At 44.6% G+C, this 18805-nt stretch overlaps 1 protein-coding gene across 1 annotated transcript in view; it reads right to left on the reverse strand.

The window, feature by feature from the left end:
• Positions 1-1826: 1826 nt before the first annotated feature.
• Positions 1827-18805, reverse strand: part of LOC133460228 (short transient receptor potential channel 4-like) — a 46982-nt gene continuing 30003 nt past the window's right edge. The window contains exons 7-15 of the mRNA XM_061740811.1: positions 11138-11483; positions 7835-7974; positions 7550-7750; positions 6487-6608; positions 6191-6386; positions 5900-6094; positions 4497-4538; positions 4043-4132; positions 1827-2639 (exon numbers count right to left, since the gene is read on the reverse strand). Of these exons, the coding sequence (XP_061596795.1) occupies positions 1953-2639; positions 4043-4132; positions 4497-4538; positions 5900-6094; positions 6191-6386; positions 6487-6608; positions 7550-7750; positions 7835-7974; positions 11138-11483 (2019 nt within the window). The 3' untranslated portion in view covers positions 1827-1952. The remainder of the gene's footprint in view (positions 2640-4042; positions 4133-4496; positions 4539-5899; positions 6095-6190; positions 6387-6486; positions 6609-7549; positions 7751-7834; positions 7975-11137; positions 11484-18805) is intronic.

Consider the following 18805-nt stretch of genomic DNA (forward strand, 5'->3'; position numbering starts at 1 on the left):
ATTTTTAAATGTCTGTTGACATATCGGGGTCATTTTATGATTCGTTTTATTATTGCTCTTACATAAAGCTCCTTTAAATGCTGACCATGAGGTGTGAAGGGAGACTTGAGGGAAATCATTTTCACTAGATCTTGCGTAGAGAAACATTTCATTATTGTTTAATATTAACAAGTGAACCAAATACAGGCCTTAAGGGAGTGTTAAATATACATATTTTTGTAAATGTGTATCAATATGCAAAATGACAATAGAAGAAAAAAAAGGAAAAAGCAGATGGAATCACAAATGATCTTCCAAAGTCCCTTTAATGGTTGGGATGTGTAGTTTGATAATCGTTTGTGTATCCACAACACAAGCCCACAACCCAGACCCTTCCAACAACCAAAATGAGTTATATATGACTCAAGAGAGTATCGTGGGTATTTGACAGAAACAATTTTACACTGCAGTTCTCTATGTAGTTATTTTTGCACCTATGACCATAAAAAAACTGTGTGAATTATGTCTGTGGACACAATTTCTCCAATAATCTCCACTTTTCTGGCAAATTTAAGAATGTACAAGACAAAGTATTTCTATGAGTAGCTGAAGTGTTCAGCTTCAGGTTGTATAATAATGTGGTAGAAAGTAGCCAGTAAAGATGGTTTCAATGACCAAATGTTTCATTTCCATTTTATATATTTGCTTCATCACAAGAGAAAAAAACAGAAGGAGAAAAAAGCCAAAAACAGAATTTATTTTTAAGTTTATTAATATTGTTGATATACTTTGTACTCCCATTCATTCAAACCACTACTGAATCAAAAATCTGGTCAAAATAAATAACACTTCCTCAGGAGTGAGTTGAGAGAAACATTCATGAAATATTTCTGATATTTCTGATGTCCATCTCTCAAATGTCAGCTGAAACTCTACATAACAGAATATTGGCCAGGACCTGTCTGGGCTGAATGTACGCCGTCTTGTCAGAATGGTGAGGGTTTTTTTTTTTTCTTTTTGCATAGAAAACAGAACTAATCGATGTTGAGCAATGAGAGCTTGGCACATCTTTGAGAGACTGAATGCCAGTGAAGTGTTTAAAGTGCAGAAACGGACAGCATAAGGCAGAAAGTCAGGTTGAAAACAACACATCTATTGCTGTAGTGAGATAAGGATGCAGGGAGTTAAAGATGTGTCCAGATAAACGTGAAAGGAAAGAGGTGGAGAGAGCGATCAAGAAAAGGGTAAACAACAGGATCGCTTGGACAGAACTTCACGCAGCATGTTAAAGCAGGGAAAAGGTGGATGATTAAAAAAACTGAATTCATTCTTTCTTTCAATCATCTGTATGGAATAGATAAGATAAAATCATCTTATTTTGAAACATTTATCTTTATAATGCTTGCACAAAACTCCACTAACCTTTGTTGCGTTATCTCTTCTAGGTTAAATCACTTAAAGGAGCTTGAGGCTCCTTTTAAGAAATGAGACTCTCTAGCGCCACCCTTCACCACGACGGCCGTTGGGGGTACTGCAGCCAACAGTGAAGCCGGCACGGGAGAACGGGGAGAACGTGCATGCAGCGTCATGTGACGTCACATCCGCAGCCCAGCGCGGGAAATTCGGGACCGAATTGCAGCACATTTTGCAGCACACAGCCTGTTCAAGGCAAAGGAGAGATACACTAGAGGGCTCATTCTTTTGGGTTTGGAACGCTTCATCTGACATTATTACTAGAAAACTTAAAAATGTATACAGATTTTTTTCATAAATCCTGCCACAATCCGGCCTCAAGCTCCTTTAAAGCAAAGGCCTCCCTGAGTCTCCAAAGATAAAAGCTCGTCATTCATTTACTATCAACTGGAGAAGCTGGAGTCTTTTCAAAACCTCTGGCAAAAATGTTTTCTTGGAACTCCTGCTGATTGTCAGTCTCTGTCTTCAGTCCAGCAGCTCTGGACGTGTATAAACACATCTTATTCATATTTTCTCCTTGGCTCGGACAAATATCCATCAGCTACTGAGTCAATACAAGGTACATCGGTATCTTCTTCCACACTTGGTTTGTCCACATTTTCCTCAAAGTTACAGCTGATGTCCGAAGCCTGCCTCCTTTCAGGAGATGTTTCCCACCTCTCTGTCCCTGGTAGTTCTTTCGCAGTCTTTGCTCTGGCTCCTTTGCTCTGCTCCTCATCATCTGAGCCCCCAGACTCTCCCGCTTCTTCTGACAAAGAGTAAATCTCTCTGGAAATCTCTCCTGCACCTGAAGTGACGTCTTTGCTGCCGCTGTGGTGTTTCTGGAACAAACCAAAGTCACTTATGTCTTTGGGGTCACTTCTTTTCTGACTTGATACATCGCTGCAACTCTGGCCTGAAACCAGCGATAAGAGTCCGTTGGGTAGACCGTTGAAGACTTCGGGTGGCCTGGGTGAAGCTGACGAACTGCTTTGCTTGAGAATGGATGTGGTTATCTTAAATCGGTTTAGCTTGCTTTTCACTTGGCTGCTCGGAGTTCCGGAGGAAATTTTAAGTGAGGAATTTGGATAAGCGAGACCGGACTCTACCGAGCTTCCACTGGCTATTGCACCCTGCAGAGAAGGCTTCCCTGTCTTCAACAAGCCCATCACCTCGTAGCGGAAACTGGAGATATCTTGCTTCAGCTCCTGAAAGAGCAAAGCAGAAGTTAGCTTTGTTTTTGCCTTTAAATATGTTTAAAGGTATGAAAACATTAAAGTTTTCAGTTATAATTGCATACATTTTCTATATTTCATTCGTTTATATACTGTCTTGGGGTTACATTTGCATAAAATTCTAAAAAACAAATTTTCAAATTAAAAACCGAAATAGACCAAAAATGGAAAAAATTAAAACGGACTGTGCGAAAAATTAAAACCGATTTCATACATTCTGTTTTCTGCCCTGGATCTGTTTGGTAATTCTGACCCACACAATGTTTCTGAAAGCAGTTCTATCAGCATTCTGGGAGCTGATTGGTCCTTACAGCATCATTAGCTGCAATACTTGCTGTTGAATCTCAATATAATACTAGTATTAATATGTTGCAGAACTACAGTCATATAATTCAGACAACAGCTCAAACAACTGTTTTAATAACACCCCACACAACCCAAATCAATATCGGATTGAATCAAATCAAATCTTGATAATCGATTCTGAATCTTAAGAATCGGAATCGAATCGATTCTTCACATTTGAATCAATCCCCAGCCCTATAAAGTAACATGTGTAATGTAAACATTAGTATTCTCAGTCATTTGTATACAGTACTAGTCCAGTTTTCACTCTTCTGCCCTGCCTGAACACTGTTGGACTGTTCTGACCTCTAAATCTTAGAACTGGGAGACTGGGAGGATTCACATCATACTGGGTGGCACTGAATGTTGTTTTATGCTTGAAAAAATGACAGTTCGGAAGTCAAATAATATTTGGGTTGATTCGGGATCAGTGATGAGTAACTATTTAGCACTGAAACCAAACTAAAATACATCCTCTACTTCCAAGGCAGGACCTTCTAGCTGTGAGATGGCTGCCCCCTGACATGCTATTTAAATGTTTCAGCCAAGAACTCCCATTTCATCTTATCCTCACTGTCTGAATCAAGAAAAAACTAGCTGTGTAAAAATATTGAATCTCCTTTCCCATGATTCTTTAGCTGTATGCAATCAAAGCACACTGACATGTAACTGGTCAATCCCTTTACTTCAATGCGACAACAAATAAAAACTCAGAGTCTCTGATGAAGTGCCAAAGGAATCACCAAAACATGACAGGTATTCAAAAAACCTAAAAAAACACTTGTTTGGAGATAACACTAACAAAATTAGCTAATTGTCTTCTGGCTAAACAGGCTATTATGGAAAAAATTTTGAGATGAGAGGCAGAAAGAAACCCAGCTGTGGGTCAGAATAGCATGTAGCTAAAATATGTTATTAAGACTTTATTGACTGTAGAGAGACGTAAATTTCGTCATGAGTGACTGCTTTCACATGTAGGTAGCACTGTTGTTTAAGTTACTTACTCTTTGCTCTGTGGCATCTGAACGTACCTTGAAGTTTTCTTCAGTCAGGCCTTCCTCTGTCTTGGCATCTCTGATCATAGCAGCCACATAACGTTTCACCAGATTCCTTAAAACCTCCTGCACAAGATGAAAACAACAACAACAATATCAAAATAAATAAAAAACACAGAACTTTTGAAAATATAATGATGTCATTGTAAAAACCTCACAGTCGATTTATCAAGAAGAATAGAGCAAACATATCCACTAAACACTCATTTTTAGCTACATCTCCTATAAAAATACCACAAAGAGTCCAGTGGACTCGGACATATAGGAGAATGTACACAGAAAATGGAGATGGAAGTCCTGCTGAGTGTGATTGGTGGGCCTCCTGTACTGAATGTGACGGTGCTTTCATTTTCAAAGTGGACTAGAAAGGCAGATGAAGAGCAGGATGTGAATATCCTTAACTCACACACACGTCTGGGAGACAATGTACCTGATATTGATGGTTTATCCTCAAGTTCTCTGCTGCTCGTCTCTGCGGACAGCAGATCAATTCAGGTTAAGTTGGAAAAAGACAAACAAATTAATAATCAAAGCTAATTAACTTTTACTTCATAGTTTTACAGGTGAAAATGCTGCTTTTGCTGTACTTCAGTTGTTGTGTTATTCCACTCAACTCTATGATCAGTTTAATGCAACAGGACACCACATTGTAACAGTGGATGAGTCGAGGGATGTTTCCAATATTCTCTTTTAAAAAATGTTTAAATTATTAAGACATTTTCTTTTCTAATTTCTAAATGAAAAATTGATGACAAGATTCATTTAATGGTTTTATTTAGGGATGCCCCGATACCATTTTTTTCACACCGAGTACGAGTATTTTAATTTGTGTACTCTCCGATACCGAGTACCGATACAATACTTCTACCACAAAAATAACTAGGCTAAAAATGCAATGAAAAATGCAATGAATTGGAAGACAGGTTTTATTTGCAACAGATAAATTCAATAAAAATAAATAAAACAAATAGAATAACTATTTCAAACAGAAAAATAATCTTTCTGTGTAAATAAAAGGTCTCCACACTGGCACTGTCTTCACATTTAAGAAAATATCGAACGTATAACATATCAATGAAACAATTGCACAGTCTCCAACAAAATATCAATTAACTATGAAGTACTATCTCCAGCTTGGGGGGGGGGGGGGGGGGGGGTTGGGGACACTGAGGAAAAAAGTTAATTTGGACCCCTGTATTGGACTAAGCCTTTTTTGGGAACGTGAGAGGCTTTTGTGGTCTTGCAGTAGCATTAGCAAACTCCATATACTCAGCTTTATGATGCGCCTTGAGATGTTTTATCAAGTTGCTGGTATTAAACGACGTATTCTCCTTTCCTCCTCTTGACACCTTAGCAGCATGTAGCTTGCAGTCTGCCTTGCTTCTGTCGTCCCTTATTTCGAAATATGTCAACACTGCTGACGTCCGCTTGCATTAATTGTCGCTATCTTGCCTGAAACGGTGCTGTCATGGGTATCACTCTCTTCTCATCACCACGCTGACTCAACATCTCCCCCTAGAGTCACTTATCAGTAACTACAACAACAATGAAGCGGTATTGGTGCGTGGTATCAGAGAATTTTTGCGAGTACGAGTATATGTGAGCAGTATCGGCCCCGATTCCGATACCAGTATTAGTATCGAGGCATCCCTAGTTTTATTTCTACTGTTATGACCATATAAATAAGAGAAAATAAGTATTAAGAAAGGCAAATAGTATCCGTTATTCAAAACAATAAGATCCCTAATGTTTCAATTTCAAGGTCCATCCTACATATAAACCAGCGCAACGTCTTCATGTTAAAAGAACTATGTTAAGGGAGATCAAACTTACTCCGAGCGTTCCGATAGTTTCGCGGCACTTGGACCGTCTTCTCTTGCACACTTGTCTCTTGATCCAACACACAAGATACCAGAAGGATTTGGGGCTGGGGATTATGTTGAAAGGGGGGGGCAGAGTGGCTCCTTCCTCGAAGTAGCTCATCCACAGCTTTGTCCTGGCAAACTTCCACTCGATGTCAGCATGATCCTGAAACCACATCAGAGTACATTTATAAGGCGTTTGTACTGTAGTATGACTTGCAGCATCTGTTCCACAAATATAAGGTCTGCAGAAGGGGCTCACAGCAATGTGCTGGTAGGAGTTGTTCATCATGGCTATGAGCATGTTGAGGAGGACCACCAGCGAAATGATGTTGTATGTGCCGAACATGGTGGCCCCGATAAATTCAGTGAACTGGTGGTCTGCATCCACATTGGTTACATAGAGGCTGATGAGTCCAAAGATGGACCAGAAAAGAGACTGTAGGGTCTCAAATAAACTGAAACAGAAAGATACAAATCAAATAAATAACTCCACCTGATGAGCAGCAACACACTTTCACCTGCACGTGGAAGCAAGATAAAGTGATGTAAACTTACGTTGAGAAGGCATTATTCTGCTCCACACAGCGGATCCCCTTGCATTTCCCCCTCTCATCTGAAGCCTTCGTCTCATAGTAGAAGTAGAGCTGGTTCAGCCCGTTAGCAAAGGCCAGTAAAACCTGGAGAACCACAGCACGTCACCTCTGTCATATGTACTGCCCTGCAGAGTATTTTAATTTGTGTACTTGCCGATACCGATACGATACTTCTACCACAAAAATAACTACGCTAAAAATGCAATGAAAAATGCAATGAATTGGAAGACAGGTCTTATTTGCAACAGATAAATTCAATAAAAATAAATAAAATGAGTAGAATAACTATTTTAAACAAAACTCAGCCGGCCCGGTGGCGCTGGGAGCTGCAGCCCCCCCCCCCCCCCCCCCCCCCCCCCCCCGGCCACGCGCCGCGCCGGTAGCCCGCCGAGTCCCAACACGGCCGTGGGTCGTCTCTTGTCATTGTCTGTCACTTTTGCAGAACCTGAGCTAATGTTGGCTGTTGTGGTCTTACAGTAGCATTAGCAAACTCTGTATACTCAGCTTTATGATGCGTCTTGAGATGTTTTTTCCAGTTGCTGGTCTGCCTTGCTTCTGTCGTTGTCCCTTATTTTGAAATATGTCCACACTGCTGACATACCGCTTGCATTAATTGTCGCTATCTTGCCTGAAACGGCGCTGCCAGTCTCACTCATGGGTATCACTCTCTTCTCATCACCACGCTGAGCTTAGCCGACTAGCGGCGGCTCAGCGGCTGCTCCGTTGCCAGGCTGCACACTCATCTGGGAACATCTCCCCCTAGAGTCACTAACCAGTAACTACAACAACAATGAAACGGTATCGGTGCATGGTATCGGAGAATTTTTGCGAGTACGAGTATATGTCTTGCCGCTTTTAATGTCGATGTAAAGCACTTTGAATTACCTTGTGTTGAATTGTGCTATATAAATAAACTTGCCTTGCCTATATGAGATCAGTATCGGCCCCGATACCAGTATCGGTATCGCAGCATCCCTAATGTTTATTTTAACTTTCCAATATGTGTGGAAACGTCCAGAATTTACCAGACAATAGATGAAGAGGAACTTCAGGATGTCCAGCAGCATTCGCCCGAGAGAGATCTGCAGCGGCCCCAGATGAGAGTTGGCTGTAAAGAGTGAGATGAGGCGCAGGGAGCTGAATATGTTCGCTATGGCAAACAATGCCTCAGCAACGAGAGTAGGGTGCCACATTTCCCACTGGTTCCTGGGTTTACTGCCACTGTACTGAAGAGAGGAAAATATTGCATGCCAGATAAAGAGACAACCCAAAAAAATGACTGTTTCTTCTACTTCTTAGAGGCAAGTCACCTTAGTGTAGGCTACAATCTTGAGGGAGATGGTGGCCAGGTATAGAGAGTTCATGACGAAGTCCATCAGGTTCCACCAGTCATGGACGTAGTCTTGGAAGCCTCCATCCCACATCTGCTTGATCTCTGCCCAGATGAATCCTAGTAAGGTTTAAATAGAAATTGCTTGATTGTAATTGGTTAGTTGGTTGATCGACTAATTGGCAGATGTGTGTGTTTTCTGCACAGTATTTTTAACTTCGATTGGCTTTTTTTTCTAAGCTCCTACCAGATATATTGACTAAACCTATAGATTTACGCAAATAATTGTAGGAGCTATGAAAAGTTTCTGTGGTATAAAAACACCAAAACAGTAACTACAGCAAATGTAAACATTTATTTCATAGGGAATCTCATCATATCGCGCACACTACGTCTTATCACACATGGGCAGAAATTTCTAGGAATCTTCCACTTTTTTATTAACTGTAAAAAAAAAAAATGACTTGGTTACTCACACACAGCATAAGAACATTCAAATTATTAGTTAAGCAACATCTTTTGAATCAGTATAAGTAACAATTATAGAACATTAAAATAGAGATCTGAGCTGTCAACTGATCACCACCTGATGGTGAGTTGGATGCACTGGCGGAGGAGGAGGTTGGACAGACCGGGCAGACCCAAATGGATTGTGAGGGTCTGTTGGGAACGTCTGGCCGAGCCCTCTGTCAGGGACATCTTCAACTCCCACCTCCGAGAGAGCTTCTCTCGGATCCTGGGGGAGGCGGGGGACATCGAGTCCGAGTGGACCATGTTCTCTGCCTCCATTGTCAACACGGCGGCTCAAAGTTGTGGACGCAAGGTCTCCGGTGCCTGTCGTGGCGGCAATCCTAGAACCTGGTGGTGGACACCGGAAGTACAGGATGCCGTCAGACTGAAGAAGGAGTCCTACCGGGCTATGTTGGCCTGTGGGATTCCTGACGCAGTAGATGGGTACCGGCAGGCCAAGCGAGCCGCGGCTCGGGCGGTCCTGGAGGCAAAAACCTGGGTCTGGGAGGAGTTCGGGGAGGCCATGGAGGAAGACTTTCGGTCGGCCTCAAGGAAATTCTGGAGGACCGTTCGGCGCCTCAGAAGGGGGAAGCAGTACTCTGCCGGTACCGTTTACGGTGTGGGTGGGGAGCTGTTGACCTCGACTGGGGACTTCGTCGGACGGTGGAAGGAATACTTCGAGGATCTCCTCAACCCGACTGACATGCCTTCCATTGAGGAAGCAGAGAGTGGGGACTCTGGGTTGTGCTCATCCATCACCCAAGCCGAGGTCACCGAGGTGGTTCGTTAGCTCCTCAGTGGCAGGGCACCGGGGGTGGATGAGATTCGCCCTGAGTACCTCAAGTCTCTGGATGTCGTAGGGCAGCCTTGGTTAACACGCCTCTGCGACATTGCATGGAGGAAGGGGACAGTACCGCTGGAGTGGCAAACCGGGGTGGTGGTCGCTCTTTTTAAAAAGGGGGATCGTAGAGTGTGTTCCAACTATAGGGGGATCACATTTCTCAGCCTCCCCGGGAAAGTCTACGCCAGGGTACTGGAGAGGAGAATACGGCTGATAGTTGAACCTCGGATTCAGGAGGAACAATGCGGTTTTCGTCCCGGTCGCGGAACACTGGACCAGCTCTACACCCTCCGCAGGGTGCTCGAGGGTTCATGGGAATTTGCCCAACCAGTCTACATGTGCTTTGTGGATCTGGAGAAGGCATTTGACCATGTACCTTGTGCCATTCTGTGGAGGGTGCTGAGTGAGTATGGAGTCCGGGGCCCTCTATTAAGGGCTGTCCGGTCTCTGTATGATCGGAGCAGGAGTCTGGTTCGCATTGCCGGCAGTAAGTCAGACTTGTTCCCAGTGCATGTTGGACTCCGGCAGAGCTGCCCTTTGTCACCGGTCGTGTTCATAATTTCTATGGACGGGATTTCTAGGCGTAGCCAGGGGCCGGAGGGGATTTTGGTTTGGGAACCTCAGGATTTCATCTCTGCTCTTTGCGGATGATGTTGTCCTGTTGGCTTCATCGGACCGGGACCTTCAGCATGTGCTGGGGCGGTTTGAGGCCGAGTGCGAAGCGGCAGGGATGAGAATCAGAACCTCCAAAACCGAGGCCATGGTTCTCCATCAGGAAAGGGTGGCATGCCTTCTCCGGGTGGGTGGAGAAGTCCTGCCTCAGGTGGAGGAGTTCAAGTATCTCGGGGTCTTGTTCACGAGTGAGGGAACGATGGAGCGGGAGATTGACAGACGGATCGGTGCAGCGTCCGCAGTTATGCGGTCGATGTACCGGACCGTCGTGGTGAAGAAGGAGCTGAGTCAAAAGGCGAAGCTCTAGATTTACCGGTCAATCCACGCACCTACCCTCACCTATGGTCATGAACTTTGGGGAGTGACCGAAAGGACAAGATCGCGGATACAAGCGGCCGAGATGAGTTTCCTCCGCAGGGTGGCTGGACACTCCCTTAGAGATAGGGTGAGGAGTTCGGTCACCCGGGCGGAGCTCGGAGTCGAGCCGCTGCTCCTCCACATTGAGAGGAGTCAGCTGAGGTGGCTTGGACATCTGAACCAGATGCCTCCTGGATGCCTCCCTAGGGAGGTGTTCCAGGCATATCCCACCAGGAGTAGACCCCGGGGAAGACCCAGGACACGCTGGAGAGACTATGTCTCTCGGCTGGCCTGGGAATGTCTCGGACTCCCCTCGGAAGAGCTGGAGGAAGTGTCTGGGGTGAAGGAAGTCTGGGCATCCCTGTTGAGGCTGCTGCCCCCGCGACCGGAACGGATAAGCGGAAGAAGATGGATGGATGGATAAAATAGAGATCACTTAAACAAGCAGCTTTCTGAGACTGATTGTCTGACATGCTGGAAATTGAAACATAATTGGTTATGACTTGTTGAATGTATTTTTTCTTTCTTTTTTAAGTTCTAGACTGCAAATGAAATGAAATTGTGGACTGCTATTCAGACTTTTTGACGAACCCAGATGAACTCTTAACTGTGCAGTGTTTTTGTTTTGTTTTGTGTTATGTTCTCATTCGCGGTCTTCATTTTTTGGAATGTCTCTGCTTTTATCTCTGCAAGTATTTCTAATTTGATATTCTTTTTATCTAGTGGAAATTTATTTGGTTTGCTTTTATTATGTTATGTTTTAGTACTGTATTATTTTAAAATGTTGGCGGACCCCAGGAAGAATAGCTGCAGTCATGCTGTAGCTAACGGGGATCCTAATTAAACAATTAAAAAATTAAAGTTCTAACAACCATACCTCGACTCATGCCTTTTTACACTCACCCAGCACCCATGGCAGGATCATCCACTCCACGGGGGTCGGTGCAGGACCCTGTCTGTCCTGCCTGCCCTGCTCTGTGGTGACAATATGCTGGGAGGCGAGGAGCAGCAGGAACAAGAAGATCAGGTAGGACGCCGTGTGGCAGATGAACTTGATGAAGGGCTTGCGGATGAAGAGGCCGTAGCGGCTCTTTGGCACGGTGAGGTAGCAGATAGCGAACACGGGGTAGAGGAGGCCGATGAAAACACAGGTGATGAACTTTCCTGCCCAGTGGCGCCGCCTCCAGCCGGGAAACTCATCATACCACCTGGATGCCAAAAGCTGCTGACAATTCGGCTGAGCAACAAACTTAAACAAACAGGAGAATAGAGGGGAGACTCATCATTATTACTGATCTACAGAGATAAGAATGACTCAGAATAACTTTTAATTTGCTAGTGCAACGTATGCCTGCAGCATGTAAGGCTGCTGGGAGAGAACATGTACAGCCTTGGGCTGTTTCCTGGTTCATCACACCATAGTGCCCCAGTGACTCTACAGTATGTCAGAATTGGCTCATAGCGCAAACTCTAGGAGTGGGATGTGTTGGTGGTGTCGAAAATTGAAGGGTTTTCTTCTAAAACATTGATATCTTAGGACCTAACAGGTATTTGCAGTCCTGATGATGAAGAAAGTGACCTTACACATAAGACGAGGCCTGCTGTCAAGAAACTGGTGCATTATTGTTTGTAGATGACGAGACTCCATTTCTTGGGCATTTTCTTGAGATTTAGTCTTTTCCCCCCAGTGATTTAAGCCTAAATCAGACAGTATTTAATACTCCATACCCACAGCAGCAGAACTGACTGAAAATGTCTGTGTCATAAATCAGTACCGTATTTTTGTGACCATTAGGCGCATATAAACGTCTTATTTAAAAAAAAAAAAAAGTACAGCGCGCCCAATGACACAATGCGCCCATTGTATTATTGTAAGGCGGATGTAATTGAGGCCACCATGAGAACGTTAAAGGGGGAAGCGGGGCACGTGAATTGCCCGTGATTGCCCGGTGGCGGGCTCCGTGGCGGGACACCTGGGGCGGACGGGGCGACTCGGGCTCGCTACAGAGAAGGAGACGCGGCTCCCGGTTGGGGCTGCGCTGCAGAGGCGGGCCGGAAGACTGGAGGAACCACCCGACCGAGCAGCAGGCTACGCGTCCCCGCTGGCTGGGATGCATCGGCTGCTGCTCGGGCGGCGGGCTCCATCGTTTACTGTTGATGCGAGGGCTGACGTGTCGGCTGGGCTGGACTGTTGTTCGAGTTTTTGCAAAAGCCGGCATCATTTCCGGGAGAGCAGTGCGCCTGGTTACGTGCCCGTCGCAGCGCTGATCAGTTCTCCCGGTCTCAGCGCGATCAGGCTGGATGAAGCTCGACGCGCTGAGTCCTGACAACTGTTGCATATTTGATTCAGCGCACCTGTTTAATGCAGAAACGGAGGATGAAGATTTCGATGGGTTTGATTAATGTAATAACTTAAATAAAGTACAATCAAACGAAGTTTTGCTCCCGCTCTATTTTTAAATATGCACTCTTGTATGCTTGTGTGTGTGTGTGTGTTGTGCGGCACGCGTGTGTGTGTTGTTGTAAGGCGGCGCTCCATGTGTGTGTAGACGGCGCCTTTTCGGTCGGTGTACCGTGTGTGTGTTTTAAATACGAAAATGACACACAAAACTGAGGGGGCGCCTTTCCACACGGTGCGCCGTATGGTCGTCAAAATATGGTATGTTGATATTTCATTCCATTCATTGGGCTTATTTGTAAAGTGGGGGGAAAACAACTCAAAGGAATTTTAATGTAATCACATATTCCCCTTGGTAAGTACATGATCTTAAATGCAGTTGTGCTTGAGGACTGCCTCAGGCAAATGAGCTGAAGCGTAATTAGCTGTAGGGGAGGATAGTCTGGAGATTTTTGAGATAAATTCTTGTTACGGAAAATAGTTTTATAAATGAGTCTATCAACACTGGCAAACATTCATATGATAGAGGTGCACACAATGTGGGTAAATATCATGCCGAGCCATTATATAAGAGTCAAAGTGTTGACCGGCATGGGTGGGTGCCAATTCACCAACTCTGGAGCTTTGTTTCCATGGGAACCCCAGATACCTATGATATCTGTGTCGGGGTGTGAAGTAGAAAGGGTTCATATTCCCATAACTCAAGTACAGCATTGACACAAAAATGAAAGGGAATGCAGAGAAGGAATTGAAGGGGTGAGTTTCATGGATAAGAGGAGGATGAGTATGTATGAGCTTCAATCACTCCATCTATGAGGAATAAGAAGAACAAATAGAGGGGGCTCTGGAAGATTTATATTTTCATACAATGCCTTTGAGCATGGACCTTTTAATAGAAACAAAATTGGTAACCTTTTTTTTCTTCTTTCACCGAGCGGCTAAAGCATGCCAAAGGGTGCAGGAAAATTCCTGTAACAAGCCATTTTATTTTACATAAACTAATAGAATTAAAAATGAACTATTGTTGCACATCCTAAAGCAGCGAGTTTTTAAACCAAAATTTTTACTTGGCATCTTTCATTATGTCCTAATTAAAAACAGTATATGATATATTCTGGGGTTGCTTTGTGTTTTAACTCTGGGAAGGTAAAAAGGGTAGACATTAGGAAATGTACTTATAACAATACGAAATAACTGACTGATGTAATTAAGCAATAACTGGAGTTTCTTAATCTACGCATGAAAACTCGCTGACTGCATTGTTGCGTAATTTTGCAAAGATGGCTTCCTTTTCTGCTCCAGACTTCTCCCTGTTCCTCTCGCTCTGAAAGTCTGAAATACAGGCAACAATCAATGTGATGGTGCCCTTCTTTCGCCTGTCACAAGCACTTAGCAAACTTGCTATGGTTTAAGTGCCATATTTGCCCTAGGTGGCTGTTACCCACAAGTCAAGTCCAGCCGGAAAAATGTCTCTCCACAAAAAAAATAAAAAATAAAACAAACTTCCAACAGTCCACAAGTTTGAGGAGAGTACTTACCTACGGATGAGTGCGGGGGACATTGTCCCTGCAGCTTTACAACATGAAATGCAAAAACTTATCTCGTCTACTTTCACAGACACATTCTGATATAGACGGGTTTTGGAAGCATAATGGTTTTCAGTCCTTGATATTTTATTAGAATTGTATGCCTGTTTTTTACACCATTAACGTGTCTACAGCAGGGTGATTAGTGCACCACTAATCATCCTTTGACCCAGTTGATGATGATAATCAGAATCCACACGCAAAGGACATATGCTTGAACAAGAGGAACATCAATTCCTGGACTGATGAAACCTAGTAAGTTTTATTTCTTTGTGAAGTAAGTTAGAGATGTTGTCCTTTATAACAAGGCATGAAGTTCAGTATATTACATTTTTACAACACTGCTCTAAAAAAAAAAAGTAAACATCTGTAAGGAACTCATTCAAGCAACCACGTAATAAGGGTAATTTTAATGTGTTTTTATTTAGTTATTCTCTGAGTGATAGCTACATGCACATAAGGATAAATACACCTCCCTCATTATAAGGTCTCTATATGATCGGAGCAGGAGTTTGGTTCTCATTGTCGACAGTAGGTTCCCGGTGCATGTTGGACTCCGCCAGGGCTGCCCTTTGTCACCGGTTCTGTTCATAATTTTTATGGACGGGATTTCTAGGCGCAGCCAGGGGCCGGAGGGGATCCGGTTTGGGAACCTCAGGATTTCATCTCTGCTTTTTGCGGATGACGTTGTCCTGTTGGCTTCATCGGACCGGGACCTTCAGCATTTGCTGGGGTGGTTTGATGCTGAGTGCAACGCGGCAGGGATGAGAATCAGCACCTCCAAAACCAAGGCCATGGTTATCCACCAGGAAAGGGTGGCGTGCCTTCTCCGGGTGGGTGGAGAAGTCCTGCCCCAGGTGGAGGAGTTCAAGTATCTCGGGGTCTTGTTCACGAGTGAGGGAAAGATGGAGCGTGAGATTGACAGACGGATCGGTGCAGCGTCCGCAGTTATGCGGTCGATGTACTGGACCGTCATGGTGAAGAAGGAGCTGAGTCAAAAGGTGAAGCTCTCGATTTACTGGTCAATCTACGCCCCTACCCTCACCTATGGTCATGAACTTTGGGTAGTGACCGAAAGGATAAAATCACGGATACAAGTGGCCGAGACGAGTCTTCTGCAGGGTGGCTGGACGCTCCCTTAGAGATAGGGTGAGGAGTTCGGTCATCCGAGAGGAGCTCGGAGTCGAGCCGCTGCTCCTTCACATTGAGAGGAGTCAGCTGAGGTGGCTTGGGCATTTGTACCGGATCCTCCTGGACGCCTCCCTAGGGAGGTGTTCCAGGCATGTCCCTCCTCCCTAGGGAGGTGTTCCAGGCATGTCCCACCGGGAGGAGACCCCGGGGAAGACCCAGGACACGCTGGAGAGACTATGTCTCTCAGCTTGCCTGGGAACGTCTCAGACTCCCCTCGGAAGAGCTGGAGGAAGTGTCTGGGGTGAAGGAAGTCTGGGCATCCCTGTTGAGGCTGCTGCCCCTGTGACCCGGTTCCGGATAAGCGGAAGAAAATGGATGGATGGATGGACCTCCCTCATTATTCAAAGCCTTCCCTGACTCCCCCCGTATCACACCTCCCAACACAGCAACCAGGTTGGAGAGCCGCGCCATCAAGGTGCCCCACTTCTCCCCCTCCACACATGCTAGTTTTCATTATGTTATTAAATTGTTTGAGTATGTTGCTTTCTTTGTGCTGAGGTGTTTTTTGCACCTTCACACTGTGTATAAATACACAGTGTGAAGGTGTCTTTTTCCCCTCTATGCTTTCCAGGTGTCATCCTATCTCAGCTAATTGCACCAGTATACCCACGTCATATGTTGTCGTCTGTTTTGTTTTTCTGTTCTCTTGATTGGCGGCACTGGAAGGTAATTTTGTTGTGTGGGGACGCTGGCTCAATGACAAATAAAGCTATTTGTTCATTATATTGTAGCTTAGGGTATAAACGGCTAGCTGCCATCACTCTGACATTCTGGGTTGGTGTCGAAGGCTTGGGGGTGAAAGCGGCTCAACAGCTCATGGACCTTTCAGGATTTTACAGTAAATAAGGTGGCAGCACAAGTGGACGTCTGTCAGAAGCAAGGGGAAACCTGTCCAGCCTGGAAGGGTGCAGGTCTTCAGATGTAGTCCAAATGCCGCTGATGTTTGTTGTTTTTTTTGCCTGCATAATTAGATCATCGACAGCAGTAATGGCAGAACATGAAACTCAAATATCAATATTACACTGGCTGTTGGAAATGCACACCTTGCATGCACAAGCCAAAGCTTTTGGCATGGGAAACAGGTCTTCTAAAAAAATACATAAGTAAAACATTTAATGGCCATCATACTAGCTTTATATCAGAAACAATAAACCTTTCAACATACAAGTGAGTGCAGACAATATATTACAGAGACTGCACTGCAACAGGGCCACAACACTGCAGTACTTTGTGTGAATGCATGCAGGCAGTTGTGACACAGCAGGCTGGCAATACCCACTCAACACCACACTGTTGATGTGAAGCCACTCTAAGATTCTTTCATTATTTATATGAAGGCGTATAAATACTTTGTTTTTCTTGAAATGTCAGATCAAGATGGATCGCGTTCCATGCAACTCTGCAGAAATGCAACAAACACACAAACTGTGAGTCAGACTGCAGTCGGTTTATTTCATAAGGAATATTTACAGGAAAACCTGCTTTGTTTTAACATAATGCCCACTGGAAAAAAAAATTGTGAAATAAATGGTAACAGGTTGTTTCAGGATTTGAACTGTAACTGTAACTGTTTAAATTCCCACAGAGCCATCCATCTAGAGTTACACGTTTGTGTTAAGGGGTACACCTTCGGGTGTGCCTTCACATCCAACGGTATTTCATGGCGAGACACTTTTCCACCTGGATTTGAGCAAGTTCCCCAAGTGAAGTGGACGCATTGATCCACAAACAAAACAAACACATTACTGGTAGAAGTACTTGAAACTTGAATTATCACTTCCTCTTATTTCCAAATGCACATGATCATTTTGAGGCACCACATGGATGATTTGCGCAGATTGAATGTTTGCTGGTGAAATGACTTCTGAGTGCTAATGGTTCAACAGCGTTAGTGTAATTTCATTCCCGTTTACCGGACTTATTAAAGCATGCTAAAATACTAAATTGCAGTTTTTATGAGATATCACAAGGGGGCAACGTGAAACTATAGCATGTAAAATTGATAGGTTCCACCTGGCACCTCTGAAAATGTTAAATATGGATAAAGAGCCTGTTTTCAAATGCCATCATCTTTTTTGAGGATTTTAAGTAGTTGGGGTCAACAGTTCAAAGCAATGGAGAGTGTGGAAAAGAGGTTAAGAAACGTGTGCAGGCGGGATGGAGCGGGTGGAGAAAAGTGTCAGGTGTGATAAAAGAGTTTCAGCTAAAATGAAAGGAAAGGTGTACAAAACTGTGGTGTGACCAGCGATGTTGTTTGGTCTAGAGACATCACTGAGGAAAAGACAGGAGGCAGAGCTGGAGGTAGCAGAGATGAAGATGCTGAGGTTCTCTATGGGAGTGACCAGATTGGATAGGATCAGGAATGAGTAAATCAGAGGGGCAGCACATGTTAGAGGCTTTGGAGATAAAGTCAGGGAGGCTAGACTGAGATGGTTCGGACATGTCCAGAGGAGAGATAGTGAGTATATTGGTAGAAGGATGCTTAGTTTTGAACTGCCAGACAGGAGGCCCAGAGGAAGACCAAAGAGGAGGTTTATAGATATCGTGAAAGAGGACATGAAGGTAGTTGGAGTAAAAGAAGAGGATGCAGAAGACAGGCTCAGATGGAGGCAACTGATTCGCTGCGACCCCTGAAGGGAAAAGCCGAAAGGAGAAGTCTTCCCCTGCATCAAAGCACAGACTGTCTTAGAGTGCTTCCTACAACAGGGAGCCTGTGGAGACTTCTGCTCAGATCACTATAAAGGTCTTTCAAAACTCTGGCAGCACAGCAGCGACACTGCCACTGAACACACAGAGATATGATGATAAATCCTGCAAACACTGTACGCTGGAAAGAGATAAGTGGGGAGCCCTGCTCTCATTGAGGGTCAAATGCCGTCATCTTGTGACACACAGCAACATTCAGGCTGAGTACCGGTAAGTGTTCACTTAAGCCACCAACATACGGATACCATAAGGATTCTGTTCATTGGGAGCAAGTATGGGTTTAATAGATCCCAATACTGTTTAATAGTTTGAACACCCCATGTTACCTTACTGTGGAGCTGGTGTTCCATTAATTTAGAAGTGAATAGTTAAGGGTGTGGGCTTGCCGTGCAACCGGGGGGGGGGGGGGGGGGGGGCTGCTGGACTGTGCCGGGCCTCCAGGGGAGATGGGAGTGGTGAGAGAATGATTGTCCATGTCTTTGTTTGTGAGTGTATGTTGTCTGTGGGGGTGGGTGTCCTGCGGTGGACTGGCGACCTGTCCGGGGTGTACCCCTGCCTCTCGCTGTAGTTGGCTGTGGTCGTGATCCTGCAAAGGATAAGGCGGGTATAGAAAATGGATGAATGGATGGATGAATGGGTGTCCATTGTCCAGCCTGGGTTTGGGACCCCTTGCTGTTGGGCGTGTCTGGG

Source organism: Cololabis saira, chromosome 14 (assembly GCF_033807715.1).
Source record: "Cololabis saira isolate AMF1-May2022 chromosome 14, fColSai1.1, whole genome shotgun sequence".
NCBI lineage: Eukaryota > Metazoa > Chordata > Actinopteri > Beloniformes > Belonidae > Cololabis > Cololabis saira.